This window comes from Chenopodium quinoa, unplaced genomic scaffold, assembly GCF_001683475.1.
Source record: "Chenopodium quinoa cultivar QQ74 unplaced genomic scaffold, ASM168347v1, whole genome shotgun sequence".
NCBI lineage: Eukaryota > Viridiplantae > Streptophyta > Magnoliopsida > Caryophyllales > Amaranthaceae > Chenopodium > Chenopodium quinoa.
Window position 1 is genome coordinate 116364 of NW_018742271.1, and position 24413 is coordinate 140776.

Below are 24413 nucleotides of genomic sequence, written 5' to 3' on the forward strand. Positions count from 1 at the left end.
TTAATTAACTACTAAACAAATAACTTGACAACACGGTATATCCAGTCACATGTGAAATTTTGTGAAACAAAAAAATGTATACATCATGTTTTCTACCAATCCCAATATATATATATTTTTTTAATATTTTACAAGGAATTCCAATCTTACCAATAACACTAAAAGAGTAGCCCTTATAACATTAACGGGGTAACCTTTATAACTCTGAATGGATAATCCCTATAAAACTGATAAAATAACTCCCATAATAGTTGGCCACTAACCACATATAAGAGTTAGTTACCATATAAAATTTAACTTCCCATATTTAAAATATACTTTTTTTTTTGAAAATATTTAAAATATACTTTTTGTTATTAGATTTTTTGTAATATTATTTTGTAAAATATATATCCTGCATTGCACGGGTATACTCTAGTAGGAGTAAATTTTTTAGAAAACTACAAATCATAAAACCATGATTCTTAAATAGGGGTGAAAGTTTTACGATTTGTAGTCGAAATCGAAACCAAACCATAATAATTAAATTCAGATATTTCAAATCGTACCATATCATATTACTTTTCGGTCCAAACCAAACCACACCATTTTTAGTTCGGTTTTCCCAAAAAAAAAAAAAACCCGCAATTTTTAAGATTTGATTTGTAAACCAAATCAAAAGAGCTTCCCGTACATCGCTGGTTACGTCGCCCTGGTTCTAATAAAATTGTTAAGTGGAAAAAACAAGTTTCTTTGAATTTCTAATTTCCACAAAAACACATAGTACTCCGTAAAAATCAGTTTGTTTCTCTCTCTATATTGTTTGTTGTTTCCCTCCAACAAAACACTCTTTCTCTTTCTCTTTCTCTCTCTATCACACACAAACTGAGCTTATTTTATTCCAGGGTTTATATTATTCTCAATTTCCCACATTCAATATTAATTGAATTAAATTAAATTAAATACCCTTTATATATTCTTGTCATCATGAAACGTGGGTACGAAGGTTCATCTTCTGGCCCTTCTCAATCGCGATTCAAACACAACCCACAAGGTAATTCTTGCATTTTCTGTAACAAAGTTTTGATTTTGATTATTTGATTTTTTTTTTTAAATTTTAATTTTAGGGTTATTTATTTTATGATTATATTCTTTTGATTAATTTTGTTGTTCTTGTTTTCATGCTTTACAATTGGTTGAATGTTATCTTTGCTACACTTGGTTAGCAAAGTGTCGAGTATAATCGTACTAGAATATTCCAGAAGTTGGAAATTACAGCTGCGTTTTTTAATTTTTACGAAGTATTATTTAAGAGAAAGGTTTTGCTTTTGTACGTAATTTCCATTATAAGCTTGGGTGTGATGATAGTATTTAAGGTGTATTAGAATTTCTGGAAATTAGAATATTGTGGTTTTTTTGTTTTGAGGGAACAATTCGTTTTGTGTGGCCAATTTCATCCTGCACTCTGGGTATAATTTTACGTCCTCTAAATGAGAAGGCTATGTACGTTTTACCTTAAGTACCTGTGTCGGACTCTCTTAAGACCCGGGTAAGACACTTGCACACTTTATTTTTAGTTCAAAGTGATGGAAAATTTTCACAAAATAGCCGAGTTGGACATTTAGACACGTACCTAGGTACCCAAGTCCGAGTAACATGGTGAGAAATAGTGTAATCTAATACTTGTGCATTGGTCCATGGAATGATATCTTGTTAGTTGTATTCTAGGAGATGGGGAATTCCTTGAGGATGAGAGTACAAGAATTTCTGCTCGGAATGTAGCTGATCATTACAGTTCAAGGACTAACCAGACATTGGAAGAACGAGAAGCAAGCCCAATTATCCATTTGAAGAAACTTAACAACTGGGTATTCTTTGTAAAGAATGTACAAATGAGATTTTTTGTAGTGTTTGTAATGAAAGTTTCTCACATTTGTTCTGATTTGCAGATAAAAAGTGTGTTAATTCAGCTATATGCTCGTCCTGGGAACGCTGTTCTTGATCTTGCTTGTGGAAAGGTAGCATTGGTTTTATCTTGTTAGTGATTAAAATTTAATCGTGTGATCGTTCAGCAAAGGTCTAATTGTTTTTCTATCTCACCGTGTGTTAGGGTGGTGATCTTATAAAATGGGACAAGGCTAAGATTGGATATTATGTTGGAATCGATATTGCTGAAGGATCAGTATGTCATAAACTCTTACTTCTGCTGTGATCACTGACTAATCTGACAACTATGTTCAAGCACTTTTTCACTGAATTGCAATGTAGCTTACATTTAGAGACTGTGCAGATTGAAGATTGCCGTACAAGGTATAATGGTGATGCGGATAAGAATTCGCGTCGTAAAAAGTTTAAGTTCCCTGCTCGTCTCTTATGTGGTGATTGCTTTGAGGTAGTTTTGACTGGCAATTTTTAATTGTGAAGTTCTGTTTGATTACAAGTTATATTTAAGTTATATATATCTAACTTAAATGTGGCTGTTAGCTCATTATATCATCAACTACTGAATCTTTAATGGACATAGCTAATTATGCTTCTTATTGTATGCTGATAATTTCAGGTTCGGCTGGACAGAGTATTGGCAGAGGATGGCCCTTTTGACCTTTGCAGTTGTCAGGTGGGTTATATTACACAGCTGAGCCACATTTTATTTTATCTTGTCAAATTTAGACTTCATCAGTCCAAGGGTTTTCTTTGTTAGTCTGTCACCTATTATCACTATTGATTGGACTTGCTGGCAGATTGGTTCCTGAACTTTTTGACAGTAAATTGCATATACCTTAGATTTAGAGTCTGTTCCTTTTTGCTCATTAATCATACTTATGATCAAATTTATTGAAGATGCTTTTGTATTGGTAAACTGAACTCCTTGTATTGCAACTCTTTGGTATCTGCAGTTTGCCTTGCATTATTCATGGTCTACTGAGGCACGTGCACGGCGAGCTTTGGCTAATATTTCAGCATTGCTTCGACCAGGTGGCATCTTAATTGGAACAATGCCTGATGCCAATGTTATTGTCAAGAAGTTCAGAGAAGGTTTCTTCTTTCTATTAATTTTTTTCTTCTGTTTGTGATTTTGTGTTCATGGGAAGCAGTGAAATTTCAAGCAAATGTCTTGTTTTACAAAAGTTTAGCGTTTTTATACTAAACATCACACACAAAGGTGATCTTATATTCCAAGATAAGATAATACTGTGCAGTGCTTTTTAGCATTTCTAAAGCTGAAATCATACGTAAAAGTGATCCTTGTACCCTTCTATTACTGTCTGTAACTCACAAAACTTCCATAATTCTTGCTTTGCCGGAACAATTGTTTGCTTACATGGACCGACAAATAGACTGACTGTGATACTATTTTTTGATAGAAGTTGGTGTAATGAATATATTTGCTGATGGGTGAGGCTATCAATTTTCTGTACTTCTGCCACTACTCTATTAACTTTTTGCTTGATTGATATAAGTGCATGGGAAGTTGAAGTTCATGGAAATTGAAAAATTGCGGAGTTGTTTGGTTGAGTAAAATATAGGAAGTTCTAGTTCCCACTAAATGAATGATATTTCTCACTTGGTCCTCCCTAAGTAAGTTGAACTTTATATGGGAAGTTAAACTTTATGTGTGAAGTTTACTTCCCAATTCCCATGATCAACTAAACAACTTTTTTCACCTCCTAGGAATTGGAACGTTGGAAAAACAAGTTCCTATGTTAAACCAAACAACCACTTAGGATCATATAAAGGCAACCAAATTTCAGCAAGAGCTCAAAGATTGAGCATGGACTCTTTCTTGTGTAGACTAGCAAACATCTTCGCTTCCTACAAACTTTTGTATGCGGCATTATCATTATCCACCTTTTCCTGGCTCTCAGGAGTATATTTTCTTTACTCTCTTAGATCTTAACTGAATACCGATGACTGTGTTTTAAGTTTACACTGTTTGAGTTTTGGTATGCATAATCTAATTACTGTTATCAAATTTCTTAACTATTTTGTTTAAGGTTTTTAAGTTTATAATTTACATAAATGTATTTGAATAGGCTGGTAGTAGCTCCTTTCTTGAAGTTTTATGTTTTAAAATTGAGACTAATGTTTTTGCATTTCTCAAATTCAGTGGTTTTAAAAGGTCTGATGAACAATTTTGCTTACCGTATTGTGACAAGTTTGACCTGGATGCTTTTATGTTTTGATGTTCTAATGTATCCGATATATTGTCGGATGTATTTATGATGATATATCATAGCAAAGGATGTCCAAATTTGTCTACTCTGTGACATTTTTCTAGTACTTGGGCAAAGGTATGAGTAGTATGACGTGGAGTTCATATTGTAGTGAAAAGACGAAATCATCTCCAAGGTCTCTGCTAAATTAATATTTGCATTTCTTGAGTATTAATAATTGATCATATAATGGTTTTCATGTGGTCATGATACAATTCCTAGGCTTTGGGGATCTACTATATCTGCATACGTGCATGATCATATGCTGATTTGGTCTCTATTCTTTGACTTATACCTTTCAGCTGTCCTTCATGCTGTTGTGGTGGATAATTTTGCACTGAATTGAAGTATAACAATCCAACTTGTAATGGGTAATTTAGAATAGTTGTACACAGCTGAAAGACGAAGTTATTGTTGGCAGTGTTGTAGTATTTTAGGACGAGGTGTCTTTGTTTAAAGAGTGCGTCCCAAATTATTACTCTAGCTTCAGGAGATGCTAATTTTTCTTGAATAACAACATGCAGCGGAAGGTTTACAATTTGGAAATAGTGTCTACTGGATACGTTTTGATGAGGATTATGCTGATAAGGTGCTTCTCTCTCTCTCTCTTTTTTGCTTTCCTATTGCCAATGCTCTATTTTCATGATTCTTCTATAATGAATTAAGGATTGCTTGAAATCGTCTCTTTATATGACTAATAACTTTTTTTTGGCTTCAGAAATTTAAAGCAACCAGTCCTTTTGGTATCCGATACAAGTTTCACTTAGAGGTATTGCTTTGTCAGTTTTTTTTTTTTTGACATTGCTATCTGAGAACTCTACTTGCATGATTATGTACTCTGTTCAGGCAACGATCCATATGTATTCCGATTCATCAATTCACAATCTAATATATATATATAAAGGGGAGTTTTTTCCCGAGTTTTTAGAGAGCCACATAGGATCTAATTTTCTTAGTGTGCCATGTATGATTATAAATTTTAGTAGTAACCAATTAAATCTAATATATATATATAAAGGGGAGTTTTTTCCCGAGTTTTTAGAGAGCCACATAGGATCTAATTTTCTTAGTGTGCCATGTATGATTATAAATTTTAGTAGTTACCAATTAAATAGGAGATTATTAAAATCTTTTATAATTAAATAATTCAAATGCCACGTAAGCAAAATTGGCGAATGAGATTTTCCAATTTAAATTAATTAAATATAAAATATTATCTTTTGATATTAGGAATTTTATCTAAATATATAACAAATTTTAGCACATACATATATGTATTAAAAAATTATTTTTAAAAATTCAAACAAACCGTGCATCGCACGGGCTTCATCTAGTTAATACTATTTCAGAGATAAGTGGCCTCTATCTGACCAAGGTTTGAGCATTCTAAATGACTGGTCTGCTGCAAAATTTGTTGGGGTTCTTGGGAAACCTATCTTTGACCTCATGAAATAATTTTAGATCTTAATCAATCCAAAAGTTGCCCAAATAAGAGCGGTGTAATTATCTAGGCTTTGTAAGTTAAGAAAAAGAAGTGATTTTCTCTGGGTTTGGGTTTTGTAGAAACCTACAGGTTTCAAGGTTTTGTCACAACCATTAACTATTTTCTTGCCTTTCTTAGATTTGTGTCTTATGGAATTCCTAATATCCCTTTGCAGGATGCTGTTGATTGTCCTGAATGGGTTGTCCCTTTCCCCGTCTTCAAGTCACTGGCAGAAGAGGTATGGATTACATTATGTCTCCTTCTAGCCATTGGTTCAGAATTAGAAATGTGCTGGGTTGTTAGACCAATAGCAAGCTTACCTGTTTGAACAGTTTGTTTTTGATAATCATATATGGTCTACCCAGTAGCTTTGTTTGCCAACCTCTCAGAATTGAATAAACAAAGGTGTAAAAGATATGACGTAAATTGTAGGGAAAAAAAACTTGGCATGTAGGATAAGCTCCAAATAAACATTGAATGGAATGATATTCACTTGCTCTCATGTCATATTTTTCATTCAAGGTTTTAAACCTTTTTCCATTGTCAAACTTTCTGAACAATTGAGCTTGGAACTCTTTCTCAAACCATCACTAAAAGTGTAGAAGAACCCATTCTCACCCCTTTAATGCATTAGAATATCCTCCATGGATGCCATCTTATTATCTTATTCATATGTTGTAGCTTACACCTTTTCGCAATAGTTCTTTTCCTGCAAACTTGCTTTTACGGATCTTATGGTTATTTTAGTTTTATTTCCATTTTCTTAATTTTGCAATTAACCTCTACAGATGATCTCAATGGAAAAAGTCATGGTTAAATCTGGCTTTTTTTTTTTTTAATTTCACATGATGAGAAATAGCATATATTGCCAATTGACACTACCTTATTTTTCTTCAATTTTTATCCGCATTTTGAAGATTTTGATACTGTTAAAATGGATCTTGAATTATACATCTTGCTTTTGGTGGAGGAACAAGTTTCATTGATGCTACTGGTTCTATTTGCAGTATGACTTTGAACTAGTGTTTGCAAAAAACAATCATCAATTTGTTGAAGAATATTTGAAGAAGCCTGAATTTGTTGAACTTATGAGGAGGCTGGGTGCTTTGGGTGATTCTCATGATAATAGTGAGTTCTGTACTTCGTGATCATCTTCCCTCCCGCCCACTCAGTAGTAGTAACTTGTAAGATTGCAACGAAGAAAATGAAACAAAATTCTTGTTGGACATCGAATGATTTCTTTTCTGCATGCGTCTCCTATGATGCACAAATTTGGTAACTAGAGGTCTTCTTTTACATTTGTCACTTTCCATAGTATTGATTTCTCTAGCTGTCTTAAATTTCAGGCACATTGTCACCAGACGAGTGGGAAGTAGCTTACTTATATTTGGCTTTTGTGCTAAAAAAGGTAAACCATGTGTTGATTCAGCATTACTATCATACTATGAAATATCTATCAGATAAATTGCTATTAGACTCTCTACTCTAGCGTGAAGTACATGTTTCTTAACTTTCTATCCACTTTTAGGATACTGGGGTGTGGTACTACTAATTTTACTTCATACTCCAAATACTTCATAATTGGCCAGGCAGCCATACTCCCCCCCCCCCCCCGATGAACATTTTATCATGATGCAGGCTCGGCTTATGCGTCTAGATATTGGCAGTCTCTAGGAGGTTATACCAGTCAGTTTTGAATATTTCCTCACAGCCTTTTCCCCTTTTTGCCTCTAATTCTTAAAAAAGTCTCAATTGTCGATTTATCTTTGTTTGGTCTAATCTATGCATCTGCTTTAATCTTTTATAATGAAATGCTACTACTACTACTCTGTGATTAATCAAGTGATGTATTTAATAATATTCTGAGATTCTTTTTCTGTTTCATCTTAGCGAGGCCAACCAGACCAAAAGCAAAAGCGAATTGTGAGAAAGGGTGACAACGATAAGCCCATTCAAAAGGAGGACATCATGTACATTACTAATTGATTATAACTGGATACTGTATCGGCTTAAATTTAACTGCGGCAGCAATTGGGCCAGGTCCTAGTCAAGATGCCAAAATACTGGCAGTAGTTCAGACCTGAAACTTGGGGCGTGCTTCAGTTGCACGCTTTGCTAATCAGAGATTACTTATAAGCTCTGTCCAGTTTAGTACCATGAGCTTCTTCTTGCGGAAGCAGCAGAGCAGGACTTGACAAAATGCAGTTCTCCCTTATTGGAGGCAACATTAGTCAGGTTTATATGTCTGTCCATTACAAGAAGACAATAAACTATACTCCATAACATTGATCTTATGGCTCTTTTCTTCGAAAGCTGGTATATTGGTGACAATGTAGCTCTGATAATTTGATTAAATTTTAGGTAATAAAACATTATCATAAGAGTGTTTTGTGTCGGAGCTTAAAACAAATAGTGTAATCCTTTAGAGTAGCTGATCTGCTAATAGTAGTGTACTCAGGTAGCTTGGTTGCTATACCCCCTTTAGTCTCTTTCCTTACTTCCGAGTTGGTGAGTCACTTGCTAGTTCCGACATAAGCACTTTCTCGGTTATAACAGTTAGTCCTTATAGCATAACCAGGCCATTGGATAGAAATAGCAGAGCCAAACCTTCTTTAAAAGAAGCAAGTCCAAGTCCCTGGAAAGCAGCTACTCTTACAGTCGTATGTATGGGTACTAGACTACTAGCTAATGTTACAGGATCTTCTTTTCATGACAAAGGATTAAAACACAATTATGAGGATGTTTTCTTGTTTTGCTTAAGCTCATGCCAGTTATAGTTGCCCATAGTTCTTGTCTTCTACGGAATACACAACAGGTTGTTTCCAAACGGAAACGTGCTATGTTACTTACATTATTTCCAATTTTAGAAGTTGTTCTTACCAGCTCCCACTTTATGATAGGGCATATATAAAGGATGAATTTTCAATTATATAACTCACCACATAAAGTTATCATATAAAAAACCCTAGCCTCTCTTTCCTCTCTTCTCTCTCTAAAACCCTAGCCTCCATTGTTGAATTTTGAAGGGTCTTCCATCGGTTTTACCAGTGGAAAGCCTCAATCGTTGTTTCTTTGGTGCCTTTTCTCTTGCTTTAGGTTTATAATAATTCTTCCTCTTTTAGGAGGAATATTTCTCCCTCGAAAGATAGGGTTTTTCTTCCTCTTTAGGAGGATTTGGCTCCTTCGAAAGACCGGGTTTTTCTTCTCTCTTTTGAGGGAAGATTTGTTTTTTTATTTCATGGATTGCTATAAAGTTGTTTCATGGGTAAAATTTTGTGCGGGATTGAAAAAGAGATTAATATTTCGACAACAATCGAACGAATAGGACGGACATTTTCTGAACGACTACAACAGATCGATAGACCCCCTCGCCGAAGAAGGTTGTAAATCACAGCGATATGAAAGAGGGTATGAATAATGTACGATTTGCAACAACGATCGTAGCTTTGCTTGCAGAATGTTTTTATTTGATTCAATTATTATGTATTTTTTAGATCTAAATCTCTTTATAGATGTCGTATGACTTATTTATGAATCAATTTTATTTCAAAAAAAAAAAACATAAAGTTATCATATCACAATTTGAATTTAATATTACTTTTGATAAAAATTAAAAATTAAAAATAAAATCTCATGATAAAAGTAAATAAATAAATAAAGTTTGTATGCAATAAATTTATGATTATTATTTTAAAAAAAATGAAAAGCTGAATCATGTTGTAATCAAACCGCTCAAAATTCATTCCTAAAAAAAAAAAAAAAAGGTTCAAAATTCATATTATTAATGTGAATTGATTTATTTGTACCTTAAAAGTTAAAATCAATGAATTATCTTTAGGAAAATTTGCCAATTACTACCGTAAGTTAATACTACTTTGTAAATTACTACCGCAAATTAAAAAAGTTGTGAATTACTACCGCAAAAAATTTTAACATGTTGCGATTACTACCAAACCCCCATTAAACTCAACTATGACGTCATTATATCACTTTAACCCATGGTTAATGCCCTTAACCATGACGTCATTATGGGTCTGTTCACATTTACTGAACTGAACTGATTGGAGCTGAACTGAACTGAAATTAAGTAAATATGAACATGCCCTATATCCCTGAACCATTTTCTTTTTGGGGGGTGGTTAAAGCCCTTAACCATGGTCAAACACGAGTTAAAGGGATATAATGACATCATAGTTGGGTTTAATGGGGGTTTGGTAGTAATCGCAACATCTTAAAATTTTTTGCGGTAGTAATTCACAACTTTTTTAATTTGCGGTAGTAATTTACAAAGTGGTATTAACTTGCGGTAGTAATTGGCAAATTAACCTAATCTTTAAATTCCAAAACACTTTTACAGTAGTTGAATGAATCCAAATAGCATCATATGAAGTTCAGTTAAGTACGTGGAATGAGAAAGCTGGAGGGGTTATCTCAATTAATCTACCAAAGTACAACTTACACTAATACACTATATAATCACTTCCTTTTTTCAGTTTAAAGTGTGACTTGATCACCAACTCATCCTATCATCTCCCCATCAAAAGCGTCATACACATTAGCATATAGTCCCTACGTTTGTAAATACTTACTCCATTTTATTATTTGAAATTTTTTTACAATATTCAATTCATTTTTCTCAACTATTAGACCCAATATAAATCATACGGAGTATTTTATTAAGAAAAATGCTATACATAGCCCTTAGGGCTACATATAAGCATAAAAACTCTCTTGAAAATTGTTTAAATTTAGAAAATCATAACAAAAACACATTAAACACACTGATCTATGCGTGTTTTTGTCATGAATTCTTAATTTTATACAATTTTCAAAAGTGTTTTTAATGTTTATATGTGGCATTAAAAACGGAGAATGTACTTCATATACATTAATTAATCACACTTCGTATTTTATAACTACGGAGTATAATATATCAATACCTTCAATAGTACTCTCTCCGATCCTTTATATAGTTCCCGTTTGAAATCTTGATACTATTCATGATGTGAGGGAATCTTCTAAGTTATTCTTAATATATAAGACATAACATAGTAATGTTGAGTCTTATTTGATTCATCTCGATGAATAGATTGTTAATATTCAATTGTTATATTTTTTACTATGAAGCAACTAACGATATTTATGGTCAAAGTGTCACATTGGAAAACGTGTAAATCTAAGGGACTGTTCTGTTTAGCTTATTTTCAGTTCAGTTCAGTTCCAATAAGTTTTGTTGGATTCAGTTCCTAATTTATTTTCTCTCATAAATATTCAGTTCAGGTAACTCAACTCCAATCAGACCAATTCAGTTCAGTAAAACAAAACAAACCCTATACCTAAATGGGAACTATAAAAAGGTGGAGAGAATAAGATACGCCTTGATAACTACGCAAAAATCAATTTAAGGGTCTGTTCTCATTGACTGAACTCAGCTGAAGTGAAATGAATATTTTATAAGAGAAGGAAATTAGGAGCTGAACTGAACTGAATTTCAACGTATGAGAACAGGCCCTAAGTCAAATTTTCACAAACAAATTTTCGCAAAAATCAATTTAAGTCAAATTTACTAACAAAGAATTTAAATTCTCAACCCTTCAAAAAAAAATTAAGGGAAATTCTCACTGATAACACTCAACTTCTGTTTTTTCTCAATGGTAGAATGCTAAATTTTGGATTATCATTGGTAATCACTAATTAGTAGTACTAATTTACTGGTAACATTAATAAAACTTTTATATAATTATCGACTAACCATGGTTTACTAATAACAAAATTACAAACCTATCCTTCTAAAAAATCATTTCTCTCCTTAATCAATTACCCCTTTATTTAAACCCTAAACCCCCAATTCTATTCGTATTCCCTGCTCTTCTTCTTCTCAATTTCTCTGAATACTTCAATGGCTAAACAAAATGCGAAATTATCTGTATTTTATTAATCGTGGGTAATTCAAGGTTCAATCATGCGAAATGGGAATGACAGCGAAAGTATCCAATCCAATAAATTGATCATCTTGATTGAATTTTTAGTCGGTTGATTATAGATTGAGTTACCAATTCCCCGTACAAATTTATTTTGTTTATCGTAAAGATCTTTCCTCTCAAATCCCATGAACTCAATGAGTTATTAACTCACTCATCATCAACATAGTAACTGAACTTCATTAAAAGATAATGACTTTATAAGTGATCGTGTATTCATGTTAGATACGTGGTTAGTAATCAATTATCATTGGAAAAGGTAAAAACAAAGGTAAATCAATTATCATTGAAACCAATAACAACAAAAATTGCATGACAATTAAACAAACACTAGCACAATTACTGTAATCATATATTCATATGAGTTTATCTTATTTAACTCGCCTTATTTTGACAAAAAAAAAATCATCGGTTTCAGTTAAATAGTACGGAGAACATGTCTATATGAGCTTATTATGATCATGTTATTACTTGTGTGTTATTGTGGTTGAATGTGGTTGCTCTGGGATAGGATTCACTCAGCTTTTACAATAGATATTTAGCGACAGTTGTTATATCATGATCATGTTATTTTTGAGTTCAAGGAATGTACATGTCTATTGTCTTTATGAGCATAACACCAGAACATAATTATCACTCAGCTTTTATAACAAATATTCAGCAATATTCTACTTTTGCCCGAATTTTCGAAATAAAAATCAACACAAATAAAGACTTACATGACTTCGAATCACCAAAAATAGGGGCAATTAAGTCATTTTGCAGCTAATTTCCCACTTAGAAGGGAAGTCCTTCTCCCTAAGCAAGATATCAAGAACACTTATTAAAAAATTAAATAAAGATACACTCATTTCACACGTGGCGTATGTTAACAAGACTTATCCACTTCCATTTCCATTCTAAAAATCGAAAAAATTCCCGAAAAAATCTCTCTTTATTATTCCATCTTTACTTCACTCAATCAAATTCCCATTATTTTCTCATAATAATCTATTATCCATCCTCCAATTTCCCCCAAAATTCCATAAACCCTAAAAAATTCAATCAAATTCACCATGGGCGGCGGCGGAGCCATGAGAGCGGCGGCGAAAGTCGCCGGACTCGGAGCAATGACCGGCGGATTTCGCGCGGCGAGTGGAGCGGCTGAAACTCAGGTGAACTTAGCGGCTCGAAAAACGGTTCGACCGGTTTCTTCTGGGTTAGCATCTTCGACCGGTGGATTGACGGTTGAAGAAACGGTTCAGAAACCGGCTTGGGAGATTGATGATTGGGAATTTGCTGGTGTTGAAGATGAATTCGTTGTTGACCGGGTTGATTCGGGTCAACCCAGATTGGTTTTTGGTCCTGTTCCTACTATTGAAGAAACTAAGGAAGCTACTTCTGAACTTAAAGATGCTCTTGATCAGTAATTTTTCTATTTCTCCCTTTTATTTTATTGGATTCATGTTTTTTTATTGATTTGGATTTTATTTTATTGAGTTTTTTTTAGCAATATATCGATTTATTGTTGGATTAAATGATTTGTGGGGAATAATTGTGGAAATGGTACCAACTTCCGTCATGGCTCGTGATCAAATCTCGTCTACGTCATGTATAAAATGCGATATTTATATGGATTAGTTGTCAATACTGTATTGGAGTTATTTGAATTTTAGTGATTTTCTATTTATTAATTAATTTTTGTTTTGATATGGGAAAAAGGAAAGGAAAGGAAAGGAAAGATTGAGTACTATTTTATAAAGGGAAAATAATGTAATTGTTAGTTTTGAATTTGGTTTGTGAATTAATGATTAATTATTGGAAATTTGAGGCAATAGGTTTTTTGTCTGCATAAGAAGCTGGTTGTTGATTAAGAATTTCTGGATAATCTTGTCAAATTAGGTAGAAAAGGTTTTGTCTTTGGATGATTTTGTGATGCTATTGCCTCTTTGTAGTGTCCCATTGTAGAATGGTGTTCATGTTAGAAGTCTTATCTCAGTTATATTGCTGAATTTTGAATAACTGCCGGAGTTCTGAAAATTCTGATTATGAGCTCAATCTTTGCAAAATGCAAGTGTAATTAACTGTTATGAGTGGGAGAAATCATTAGTGTTACTGTAATCTGATGTCCTGTGCTCTACTTTTGGGCTTGTCAACACCTTTGTGGTTTCGTATTCTAGTTCATTCTAGCTTTTTATTGAGCTCATTTGCTATTTGTAGATATGGCCGTATGGGGCAACCGGACAATTCCTTATGTCCATCCCTAGATAGCTGCCAGGCCTGCCACACCACTAGTTACATGGTGATACCTAATAATTTGTTGCTGGTTAATTTGAATTATATAAGTACAAATTCTTCATAGTTTTCATTTGCTTCCAGGCCTTTAGAATACTTCATTTTGACTCTTAAAGAGGCTACTCGATCCCATATAGCTGCCTAGCTGGGGTTGTGCTTTGAACTTTTGACCCTAATTTGTTATTTTACTCGTAGTTACTAGGCCTTTTTATTTGTAATGTATTTTAGGAATCTCCCTTTCTGACACCCGTTTTTCATCTGTAATCTTACTATTGTGTAAGCTAATTAGCTTCATCAGAATTATGATTGTTGCTGAAAACTTCTGTAGGAAATTTAGGATTGCCGTTCTTAAGGGATGGAATATTGTGATATGTAATTTAAGTAATCAACTGAAACATTATTCCCCTTATCTATGTTACTCGGACTCTTTCATTTACCTCACGTGTCCGTGTCGACACGACTCGTGTCGGACACCGACACCGACACTTGGACACTTCATTTTTAACTAAAAACAAAACTTTTTTCAAGAAAATGGGCGAGTCCGATACTTGGACACCCGTGTCTAATTTGACACTTCATCCGAGTCCAAGTAACATAGCCCTTAATCATCCTGAATTTGGATTTGGTCAAGAAAATTACTTTGGCCTTTGCAAATTGATCGATAAACTGGCTCAGTGGCTATCTTCTACCCTTCGAGCATTTGGCACAGCATTTAACTCTGTAGAAAGTATGAGACCTTTTTTTTTTTTTTTTTTGGCTCCTTTCATCGTCATCATTGTGTTAGTGCTAAGTTATTTATATGAATGGTACTTATTTACAGGGTATATCTCTCTTCACCAAAATCTTCTGGAAGTGTGGACTCATTCCCAGCTTTCCATGAGACTAAAGCTTGCATCACTCAGGAATCACGTGTGCCAAAAAGTGCAATGCAGGCGTTTAGGTTGCTCAAAGAAAGCCCTGCTGCTCAGGTATTGATTTGTCTTTCATATGTTTATCTTGTCACTAATGGCAATGCTCATTAGCTAAATTTTGTAGATGGAGCTCTACTTAATAGTATTGGGCTATGTGTATAGTATTAGTTATTAAAGATTTTATCAAACATCTGACTACATACTGATCCAATAAAACTGACAGCAACTATCAGAACTAGTTTCCTTGTCATTAATTACTGCTGTACTGACAATGAGAGTCTAGAAGCTGTTTATGGAGGAGAAATGTCTATTTTAGGCTACTCTCTTCAAAGTTGAAACTTGGATGGATATTTTCTTGATTATATTTGTTTGGTTATGTGATCAAGGGTATATTGAACTTTGTGGTTGAAATGTGAATTTCTTAAATATTGGCATTTCTCGTATCCTGATACGGCCTTGTTCTCTCAACATAATTAATTAACTTTATGGAACTGAAAATAATTTTATTGATTATAACCAACTATTGATCATACCAGAATTTATTGACTGAAATTGATTTTACTGATTTGATTTGCTGTTGAATCTGTTTATGAAATTGTTGATTTTAACTGATTAGAATTCATTTTACGTAATAAACTTGCATATAGCAATATACTTCATTAAAAAATTTCTGAAGGTGAAGTAAAACAAGGCATAGGTTTATGATGTGAGATTCTCTATGTGAGCATAATCCTTGCTGGAAAATAGGATTGCCTTTGTGTAGCTTTTAGTTATTAACTTATTTATTATTGTTTGCAGCTCAAAGTGATGTCTTTTATTCGATTGTTTCTGTCATCAAATTTAAAAACTGCTTGCAATGTTCAATAGAATAAATGTGGGCAATGAAGAATTGAGGCATTTTCGTAATGCTTGATAAGGGTTAGAAAGGACTACAGTATATAATGCCTTTTCTGCTTTTGTTCTTGGTTTTTTATTGCTATGACTGCAAAATACATTAGAATTGAGTACTTGCAACTTGCTAGTTTACGCTGGACTTTCCATTTTTAAGAAAGTGTCAAGATGCTCTGACTCTTGTTAGTTTGGATGAAACTGTATGTGATATATGTGATATTTTTTTTTGAGTTTAATTGTCTAACTTTGATTGTTTTTCCCTGTTATTCTCTTCTCTTGGCAGACTGTAGTTGCTTCAATTGCTTGTGATCCTAATGTGTGGACTGCTGTTATGCAAAACCCAATTCTTGTGGAGTATCTCGAATCAGAGAAAAAAGGTAAGAAACTCTTAAACCCATACTTAAATTCTAATTCGAGTTATTCCCTATGTTATTAAATATGTATAATGTATATACATTTGAAGTCTGATCATGTAGTACAAAACTTACAGCTACTTTATTTGAGAGTCCTGAGTTGGAGAATCAAGAGTCTACAAAGAGCTCAGTAAATTCTCCTGATTACGATGATAATGAAAAGCCTGATGGTCTGATGGCTTTGCTAGAAAATGTAAAGCTTACAGTAGTCGACATGGTTCAAAACTTGACTGAAATGGTACAGAGCTGGTTTGCCGTCCCAGAGACGGATAAAAGAGCTGGATGTACTGATGATAACTCCAGGATTTACTTGGCCGGAGGTTCATTCATGGCACTTGCCATGATGGTGATCATGGTGGTAGTGATGAAGCGAGGTTAGACTTGAAATTCCTCAGCTGTCTAATTTGTCGATCCTTCAACATCTAGTCGTTTTTTGCTTGCAAAGAACTATAACAGAGTTCAGGTTTTATTTGAGTGATATCAAGTGTCAATGCACGGTAAATGTTATGTTAGTACATTTCTCATTTCGGTACGTATATGGCTTTCTGAGAAATGTTAGTAATCATCGGAAGACATCCTTGTACAGTTAAGTTAGCGAAGAATAATTGGAAGACTCTTTAATAGGTATATGAAGGAATTTTCTGTGCTTTATTTCTTAAGTGTATTTATTACCTAGTTGAGAGAGTCTATGATGATAATCTGTAATAGCAAGGTTTACTACATCTACCAGTATACCACATTACCACCCACATTAGTTTTTTCCATGGGCTGTTATGTTTTATACTTCTGCTATCCATCCGAGGGATTTGTCATCCACATTAAATCCACCCTATAACCTATAATAGCAGGCTGAACTGATATTCACCACCGTAGACAGGCCCAAACGTATAATCTCTTATCTGCTTTGACTTATGATGATCTTCGATAATGGGGTTAATTATCTCAAACTGGTTCTCGTATATGTGGCCTATTCATTAGGGACGACAGGGTTAGTCTGGACACTAGACATGATCCTATATGTGGCCTATTGTTTAGGGACGAAAGGGTTAGTCTGGACACCAAACATGATCCTATAAAATTCGGAATCGACAATAATGATAAAATTAGTCTGGCCACCTTCAGGACATATTGTCACCATCCCCTGAAACTGCAGGTTGCAAGTGAGATGGAGGTTATGTTGTGTCTTGTATGTGCATTAAGACAGCGTTTTTAGAGTGTCAGTGATGGGTAAATTATTTCTATTTTGGTGGTTTTCAATTAATTAATTTACTCATAAAACTGTAACATTTGATTGAAAGTAAAATTGGCAAAGAAAGACAAACATATGAAATAACAAGGGAAACTGCATGGGTTGTCTTAATTGTTGAAGACAAACAGCTCCTTACTGCCAGCTGAATTTGTTGTCCAGCTAATTTAATCAAAGTGGAAAGAGAGAGAAAAACGACATATGCTATGATTATTTAGCATTTTTTTTTTATCTCAAATTAAATTAATTTAGTGGACTAATCGCTTTATTAAAATACTTCTTTTGATTATGATAAGTATGATTACTCCTAAATTAATTATGCTCTATTGTCTTCCATGATTACTTCTATATAGCAGGTGAATAATTGTTCTTCACGTAAAAAGTTTTTGGTTGAAGACAAAACTCACATAGTACGTACTATGGATTATAATAATAGAAGTAGGTTTAATCACCTCAAATCACATACATGTTGAGAGCGGTGATTTTGATTTGGAATAACTGAATTAAATTTGTACGAATTTACTATACAATGTTTGTATGTAAGATCTTCTACTAGGCCATTACATTCGGAATTTCGGTAATGGTAAAAATGCATACAAATTCAGAATAGAATGTGATCTATACAACTTCTAAGTCAAAATCGTGTATTGGCATGTACTTTCTTTTTTTTTTAGTTGTGAAATGAATTTTTAAGCCAAGATGTTTATTATAAAAAAAAAATACCATTTGTTATAAGAAAATACCCGTAATAACCTTAGTGGTGTGGTAAAGATAGAAGATTGGTGGGAGCTGATAATCATTGGGGTAAATTCAGTGACATACCCATTTACCCCTTCCCCTTTTACACTATGTGCCTTCTAATTGGTTGCCTACTACAAACAAAAATAAAAATGAAAGTAGGAAAATTTTGATCCAAAGTATGAATGATACTTTTTTAACACATATGAAAGATACTTGTATGCTCTAAAAGGTCCAAATTCTTAATTAATTTAAGATGATCCCATCTTTTGGAGTTTATTTTCAAAACAATTCTCTTCTATAATTACCTTGTTAAATTACGGAGTAGTTAAACTTGAAATGTGACACATTCTCATTTAGGGCCTCTTCTGATTGACTGAACTGAATATTTTATAAAAGAAAGAAATTAAGAACTAAAGTGAAATGAGCTGAAAATAAATCGAAGAGAACGGGCCCTTAGGCTCTGTTTTCATTGACTGAACTGAGCTTAAATGAGCTGAACTGAACTGAAATGAATATTTTATTAGAGAAGGAAATTAAAAGCTAAACTGAATTGAGTTGAACTAAACTTAAATAAACTGAAAATAAACGTACGAGAACAGACCCTAAATCTAAAACAAAGGAAGTAAAATCGACTTAGAAAAGTAGATGAGGCAGTTAGAAGGATACGAGTAACGAGATGGCAGGGGGCCCGAGTCTCACATGCTGGTTATTTATAGTCACATTTGTCTGAAGCATCTAAAATGTACTGAATATAATAATGATACAAATACACAACTAGTCAAAAATAAAACAAACGAAGCTAGATAAAACCCAGTTGATATGTAGCCCCCAAAAAATATGCTAAAGTCCAATAACTGGAGAACAAACTTGAATAGTATTTGCAATTATACCCCTCTATCAAATCAATTAACGTACAGCTTGCTGTCTTCCATTTGCCAGTCAAATCACCAATTTGCATTTGTGGGTACCACCGTTTTCTTCACCAAAAAAGCTAATTAGACGTTGTCATTTGGGTCCCATTTTCATAAATAATTATTCTAGTTTGGACCCACCTTTCCCGCTCTAGCATGCAATGTTTGTTGCTAAATTTGCAATTATTGATTTTTAAGAGGGATCCTATGATCTAATATTATTGATTATGATCTAATTTTAATCAATTTTTTTGATAAATTTTGGTCACATGTTTGAAATTTATTTAATGCTATATATAGATATTTTCTTTTTTTTTTGTGGGAAAATGTTGATATTTTTTTCACTAGTTAAAGTTGGATTGATATAAAGCTTTCTAAAAAGACAACTTATATTATCAAGCTCTCAAAACACTTTCCTCTTAATGGGTAGAAACACATAAAGAAGAAAATGTTATAGGTAAAGCAAAATTCATGTGAGAATGTGTACAAGAGTGTGATATTAGATGGATTACTACTACTCTTTACTAGTACGAGTTCATACCGACACATCTCAAACACATACGAGTATTATATATAATCATAATTCTGTACCAGTGCTGTTTAAAACCATGTTTTTAATGATTCATCTTTCACATGATTCACATTATACTATTAATAAGCATATCAAACATTCAAAGTTTCAAACATAGACTCCATCTAAACTTGACCGAGGAAAAAATCGATTGAAATTAACCTGTAATCTAGATAGTCCGTGAAATGTTATTTAAGTATGCCTTTTCAAATGTATATAATAACCTAAAATACCTTAAATATGCATATAACTAGAGGACCCAACTAAAAAAAAACTGACAATCTTTCAATGAACTTCAAACCCAAAAATTTTAATTGATTATCCAAGATTGACTCCACTGACACATTTGATATGCCTTCATTAAGTTAAAGTTACATGTCATAAAAGAATAATACTATGTTTATGTTAATTTTGGAACACTACAATGGCCAATCTACAAGAATACCAACCCTTTGAAGTTTCAATAGTCATTAATATACTTCAATTAATCCACTAATATACTTCAATAACTCATCCTTTTCATTATCTAACTGTTCAGAATCCTTTTTGTTACATTCATGTTTAATTTCTTTTCCTTTCACTCAAAATGGATGCCATTGAAGCGTTTAGCATAAAATGCTTAACTCTTAACTCTTAATTTGTCAGAATTTTGCTTAAATTTCATGTAACAACTAAGCAGTATCTACTCTCCATTCTTTTTTCAGAATATACTGTAATAGACTACCAGATTTCACAAAGTTTTGAAACTACGAATAGCAAGAAATGGTGAAAAAATAAAAGAAAAACAAAATTTCTAGTAAGAAGGAATCTGATACATTCAAAATTTGACACCAAAATTTCGGATCTATACAAGTTATCTAACAAACCCCATTTCACACACCTATTCAAGATCATCTTAACTCACAAATTATATCATCATCATTCATCAATCAAACCACACAGTGAGAGAAAGGGGAACATTTTCATAACATAGTTTCATCAAATCTTATTCTTCATCTTTCTGCTCCAAATCCTTTGTCTTTCCTTCCACTATAATTTATTAATCCTGTAAAAAAAAAATCAAAGTAAAATTACAAAAAAGAAGAAAAAAACACTCTTTTTTTATCAAAGTTAAGTTAAACTTATAATAACCACTAAATAGTACATTCATGTAGATTAAGCGTAACGTAAACAAAAACTAACTTAAACTAAAGCACACTCCATCATCAATTAAATAAGATTAGCACCCAATAAAGTTTTGTACCAAAATCAACAAATTGGAGGTCGAAAATCTTTTGATTTAGCAAGAAATTTTGTACACCCAAATCAATTACACCCCTAATAATTTGATTAAATATCAATTAAAAACCTTAATAGGCAAATTCAAGCTAAACCCGAATCAATTAAACACTTAATTAGAGATATTCAAGCTAAACCCAAATCAATTAATCACCTAATTAGACAAATTCAAGCTAAACCCAGATCAATTACACATCTAATTTGACAAATTCGATCTCAGAGTTATTTGCATGAAATTCAAAAACACCCAAATCAATTAAAACAGCCAGATAAAAAAAAATTCAAAAAATTACAAATTAAACCCTAAAAATGATAAATTGAACTAAAAATCAAACAACCCAGAAAAATTAAATGACAAAAAATTACCTTCTTGAGGTCTGCAACTAGGAGGATCTTCAAAAAGTGACAAAGAAAGTTGTTTTTGAGCCATACCAATATCAAACAAAATAATCCCAGATTTGGGATCAAAAACAGTAATTTCTTTAACAGGTAACCAAATAAAAAGCTCTTCTTGTGATAATCCTTCAACACCCATAAGTTCACCATAAGTAAGATTAGCTTTTACAACACTTTCAAAAAGAACCCTGTTTTCGAATTTTGTTAAACATGGACCGTCAATATAAACTTCTAGAAGACCGGTTTCATCGTTGAATTCGTAGGATTTAACTTCTTTAGGGAGTAAACCGGCTGGTAAGCCTTTCTTCTTCAGAAGGTCGTGGACTGTCATGGTGGATGATGACGTGGAGGAGAGAGAAAGTGTGAAACAGAGGATTGTTAGAATTGTGAGTTTTTGTAGCAGAGTTGCCATTTTTATTTTTTGGGGAGGAAGAAAGATGAAGGAGGTTTTTTGGGTTTTGATTTTGAGTTTTATTAATTTGTTTGTTAACAAAGAGAGAGAAAGAAGGAGATATTTGGGGAAAAGAGGTTGAGAAATGGGAAAGTTTAAATGGGTGTTTGATGTTTATTGTGAGATTACGTAACTGCCCTTTTACGGTTCATGGGATTTGAGGTGCAATCGGGAAGATTGATGAGGGACAGAAGGGGTGTCTAATAATTTAGATGATGCCATGATTGGCTCTTCTAATCTATTGCTACATTCGTTTTTAAATACTTGCAACATTAATTGTCTGTGTATTTTTTTTTAGTGTTTAGATAGCTACAAGGGCGGGTGTGAGAATCGATCACAGAATCTCCGGCAGTCGGGAGGATAGCTCTAACCACTTGAGTCATCCCTCACTCTCAATAGAGTCTGTCAATATACTATAATAGTTTTGTGCCCGTGCGATGCCCAGTTTGTTTATTGAATTTTAAGATAAATTTTTAATCTATATGTCAAATTTTAAAACATACCTGAAATAATGACCATGTTCGAAATGACTCGTGACCTGACCCGATTGACAGGTCTACACACAGTAATAAAATTATATTAGATTGTAAAGTATATTGTTTTGATTGATTAGAATATATTATAAATAATGGATGTGGTGCATTTTGAGCTAATTCCTTTGCTCCAAAAAAATACTATGATACAAAAAATAAATTTATATGATAATTTATGAGTGTTATAATTTATTTAATTTGTACATATGAAATATTGGTACTTTATCGAAAATAAAACTCTAAATTAACAATTTTATCCTAAATTTGATTGAAAATAGAATTCTAAATTAACTTTTTTATCTTACAAATTGAATTCTATATAACTCAATCCTACGTGGTGTGACACTTGGCGAAAAGTTAGAACCCCAAGTGTCGCTATTTCGTCGCCTGGCTAAAAGTTTAGCTTTATATATTAGTTATTATTATATGATATTTGATTATAATTATACGAGTACATTACATATTTGTATGTAATTTTGTATTTTTAAAAGGAAAATTTCTTACAATAATTCGAATTTTGTCTCATTCGTCCAAAATAATTTTAAATTTGAATTACTCTATATTTTTTAATAATTTAAACTTTACTGTGAGTTTTCTTCTAATAATCTCAATCGATAACTAATTTGTTTTAGAAAATTAGTTGACACGTGACTACATATAATTGGTAAAAAAAAAACTAAACAAAATGTTTTTTTTAAATAAAAAATAATTAACTAAAAATCTGCCACCTCCGCCCCCACTAGCCTAACCTGATGTGGATATCTCTCAAAATTCTCACAAGGCTCGCAAGCTACAAGTTCAGATTTTAACAAGAACCAAAGAAACTACACGGGCGAAAATTAAAAGTATAGTACTTTAATTCTTGTAAGACTAGAGGGCCTCATCCTAGTCACAACTAAAAGATGACCACAAGTTGAAACAAGTGATGTTTTTGATTAACAATCAAACAAGCAACGCTCAAAGGATTAATTTCCAAAACAAATATCTCTCTACCTTCTTCTCAAATCATTATTGATATGCACCAATATTTATAGGGTGAAAAATCGTACAATAAGATAGGAAACTAATAATCATATTCTAATAAGATAGAAATATTAATCTTAATCCTAATCATATTTGTAACCAACTACTAAATCTATCCTAACATAAATAAAATAAACAAATATATATCCTTATTACTAAAACTCTTAAAGCTTACAAATAGAAAAATCCTTTCAAGTGAAAGTTAAAACCCATAGGCAAAAATCCTAACAATTAATAATAGCTAAAAGATAGTGTAGGTTTATGGAATCTCCATGAATTATCAAGAAAACACATAATGGACTATTGCTCCCGCATCATAACCACCCTTTCCGCCCAGCTCGATCGATCTTCAGCATCGGTTCCCCGCCCCATCGCACCCGAACCTACCCCACTCCACAACGCTTCCCCTACACCATACACTGCCCCCTAAACCACCATCACCACCCCGAAACCCAAACTCCCACCCTAGAGTTAGGGTTTTGAGGTGGGGGAGGAGCGGTTGGGGGCTTTATGCGGTGGGGGAAAAGGTTTTTAGGGATTTTTCGGGGGGGGGTGGGGTTATGGTGGTTTAAGGGGCGACGCAAGGGGGTTTAGAATGCCAGCGCAAATGAGGGGGTTCTGGGTGCGGTGGAAGCGGAGGGCTAAGCGGGGAGGGTGGCTGGTGGTGGGTTTTATTTATTTATTTTAAAATAATAAGTTTTATTTTGTTAGTTGTTGATTAGTAACTAATAATTTTTTCTTAAGTGTTAATATTTTTTACCATTCACCTGGTGGCACTTGTAAGTTTTAAAAATTAACTATTCAACCGATTACATGTCACTTAGGACCATAAAGAATAAATTCACATTAAAGTTTAGATTATTAAAACCAATCGAAATTTGGGATTCTTTTGAGCGAACGAGCCAAATTTATCGGATTATTCTTGGCAATTTTTCCTTTTGAAAAAGTATAAATGGATTGAACTATTTCAACTATATACTTCCTATATTCTATTTTAGTTGATGACTTTTAACACTGTTCATAAATTTCACTCCGTACTTTGATTAGTTTTTGTGATTTACAATAAAATATAATCATGTGTGAACTCGTTTGATTTGTCTCAATGTAAATTTTATTA

General features: G+C 33.0%; 3 protein-coding genes across 3 annotated transcripts; 2 read left to right on the forward strand and 1 right to left on the reverse strand.

Annotated features, from left to right (window-relative positions):
* Positions 1-416: 416 nt before the first annotated feature.
* On the forward strand, positions 417-8173 carry LOC110684348 (mRNA cap guanine-N7 methyltransferase 1-like). Its single transcript, XM_021860799.1, has 13 exons — positions 417-1033; positions 1708-1847; positions 1929-1997; positions 2090-2161; positions 2270-2371; positions 2540-2596; positions 2877-3015; positions 4718-4782; positions 4912-4962; positions 5852-5914; positions 6684-6804; positions 7023-7084; positions 7567-8173. The coding sequence occupies exons 1-13, from the start codon at positions 967-969 to the stop codon at positions 7660-7662; spliced, it is 1104 nt and encodes a 367-aa protein (XP_021716491.1). The 5' UTR covers positions 417-966; the 3' UTR covers positions 7663-8173.
* A 4283-nt stretch (positions 8174-12456) lies between these two features.
* LOC110684355 lies at positions 12457-16866 on the forward strand. Its single transcript, XM_021860811.1, has 4 exons — positions 12457-13062; positions 14752-14899; positions 16017-16110; positions 16224-16866. Exons 1-4 carry the CDS (start codon positions 12713-12715, stop codon positions 16523-16525), a joined length of 894 nt encoding a protein of 297 aa, XP_021716503.1. The 5' UTR covers positions 12457-12712; the 3' UTR covers positions 16526-16866.
* Positions 16867-20383: 3517 nt separating this feature from the next.
* On the reverse strand, positions 20384-21849 carry LOC110684365 (uncharacterized protein At5g01610-like). Its single transcript, XM_021860822.1, has 2 exons — positions 21260-21849; positions 20384-20660 (listed from the first exon to the last, which is right to left on the reverse strand). Exons 1-2 carry the CDS (start codon positions 21699-21701, stop codon positions 20608-20610), a joined length of 495 nt encoding a protein of 164 aa, XP_021716514.1. The 5' UTR covers positions 21702-21849; the 3' UTR covers positions 20384-20607.
* Between the last annotated feature and the right edge of the window lie 2564 nt (positions 21850-24413).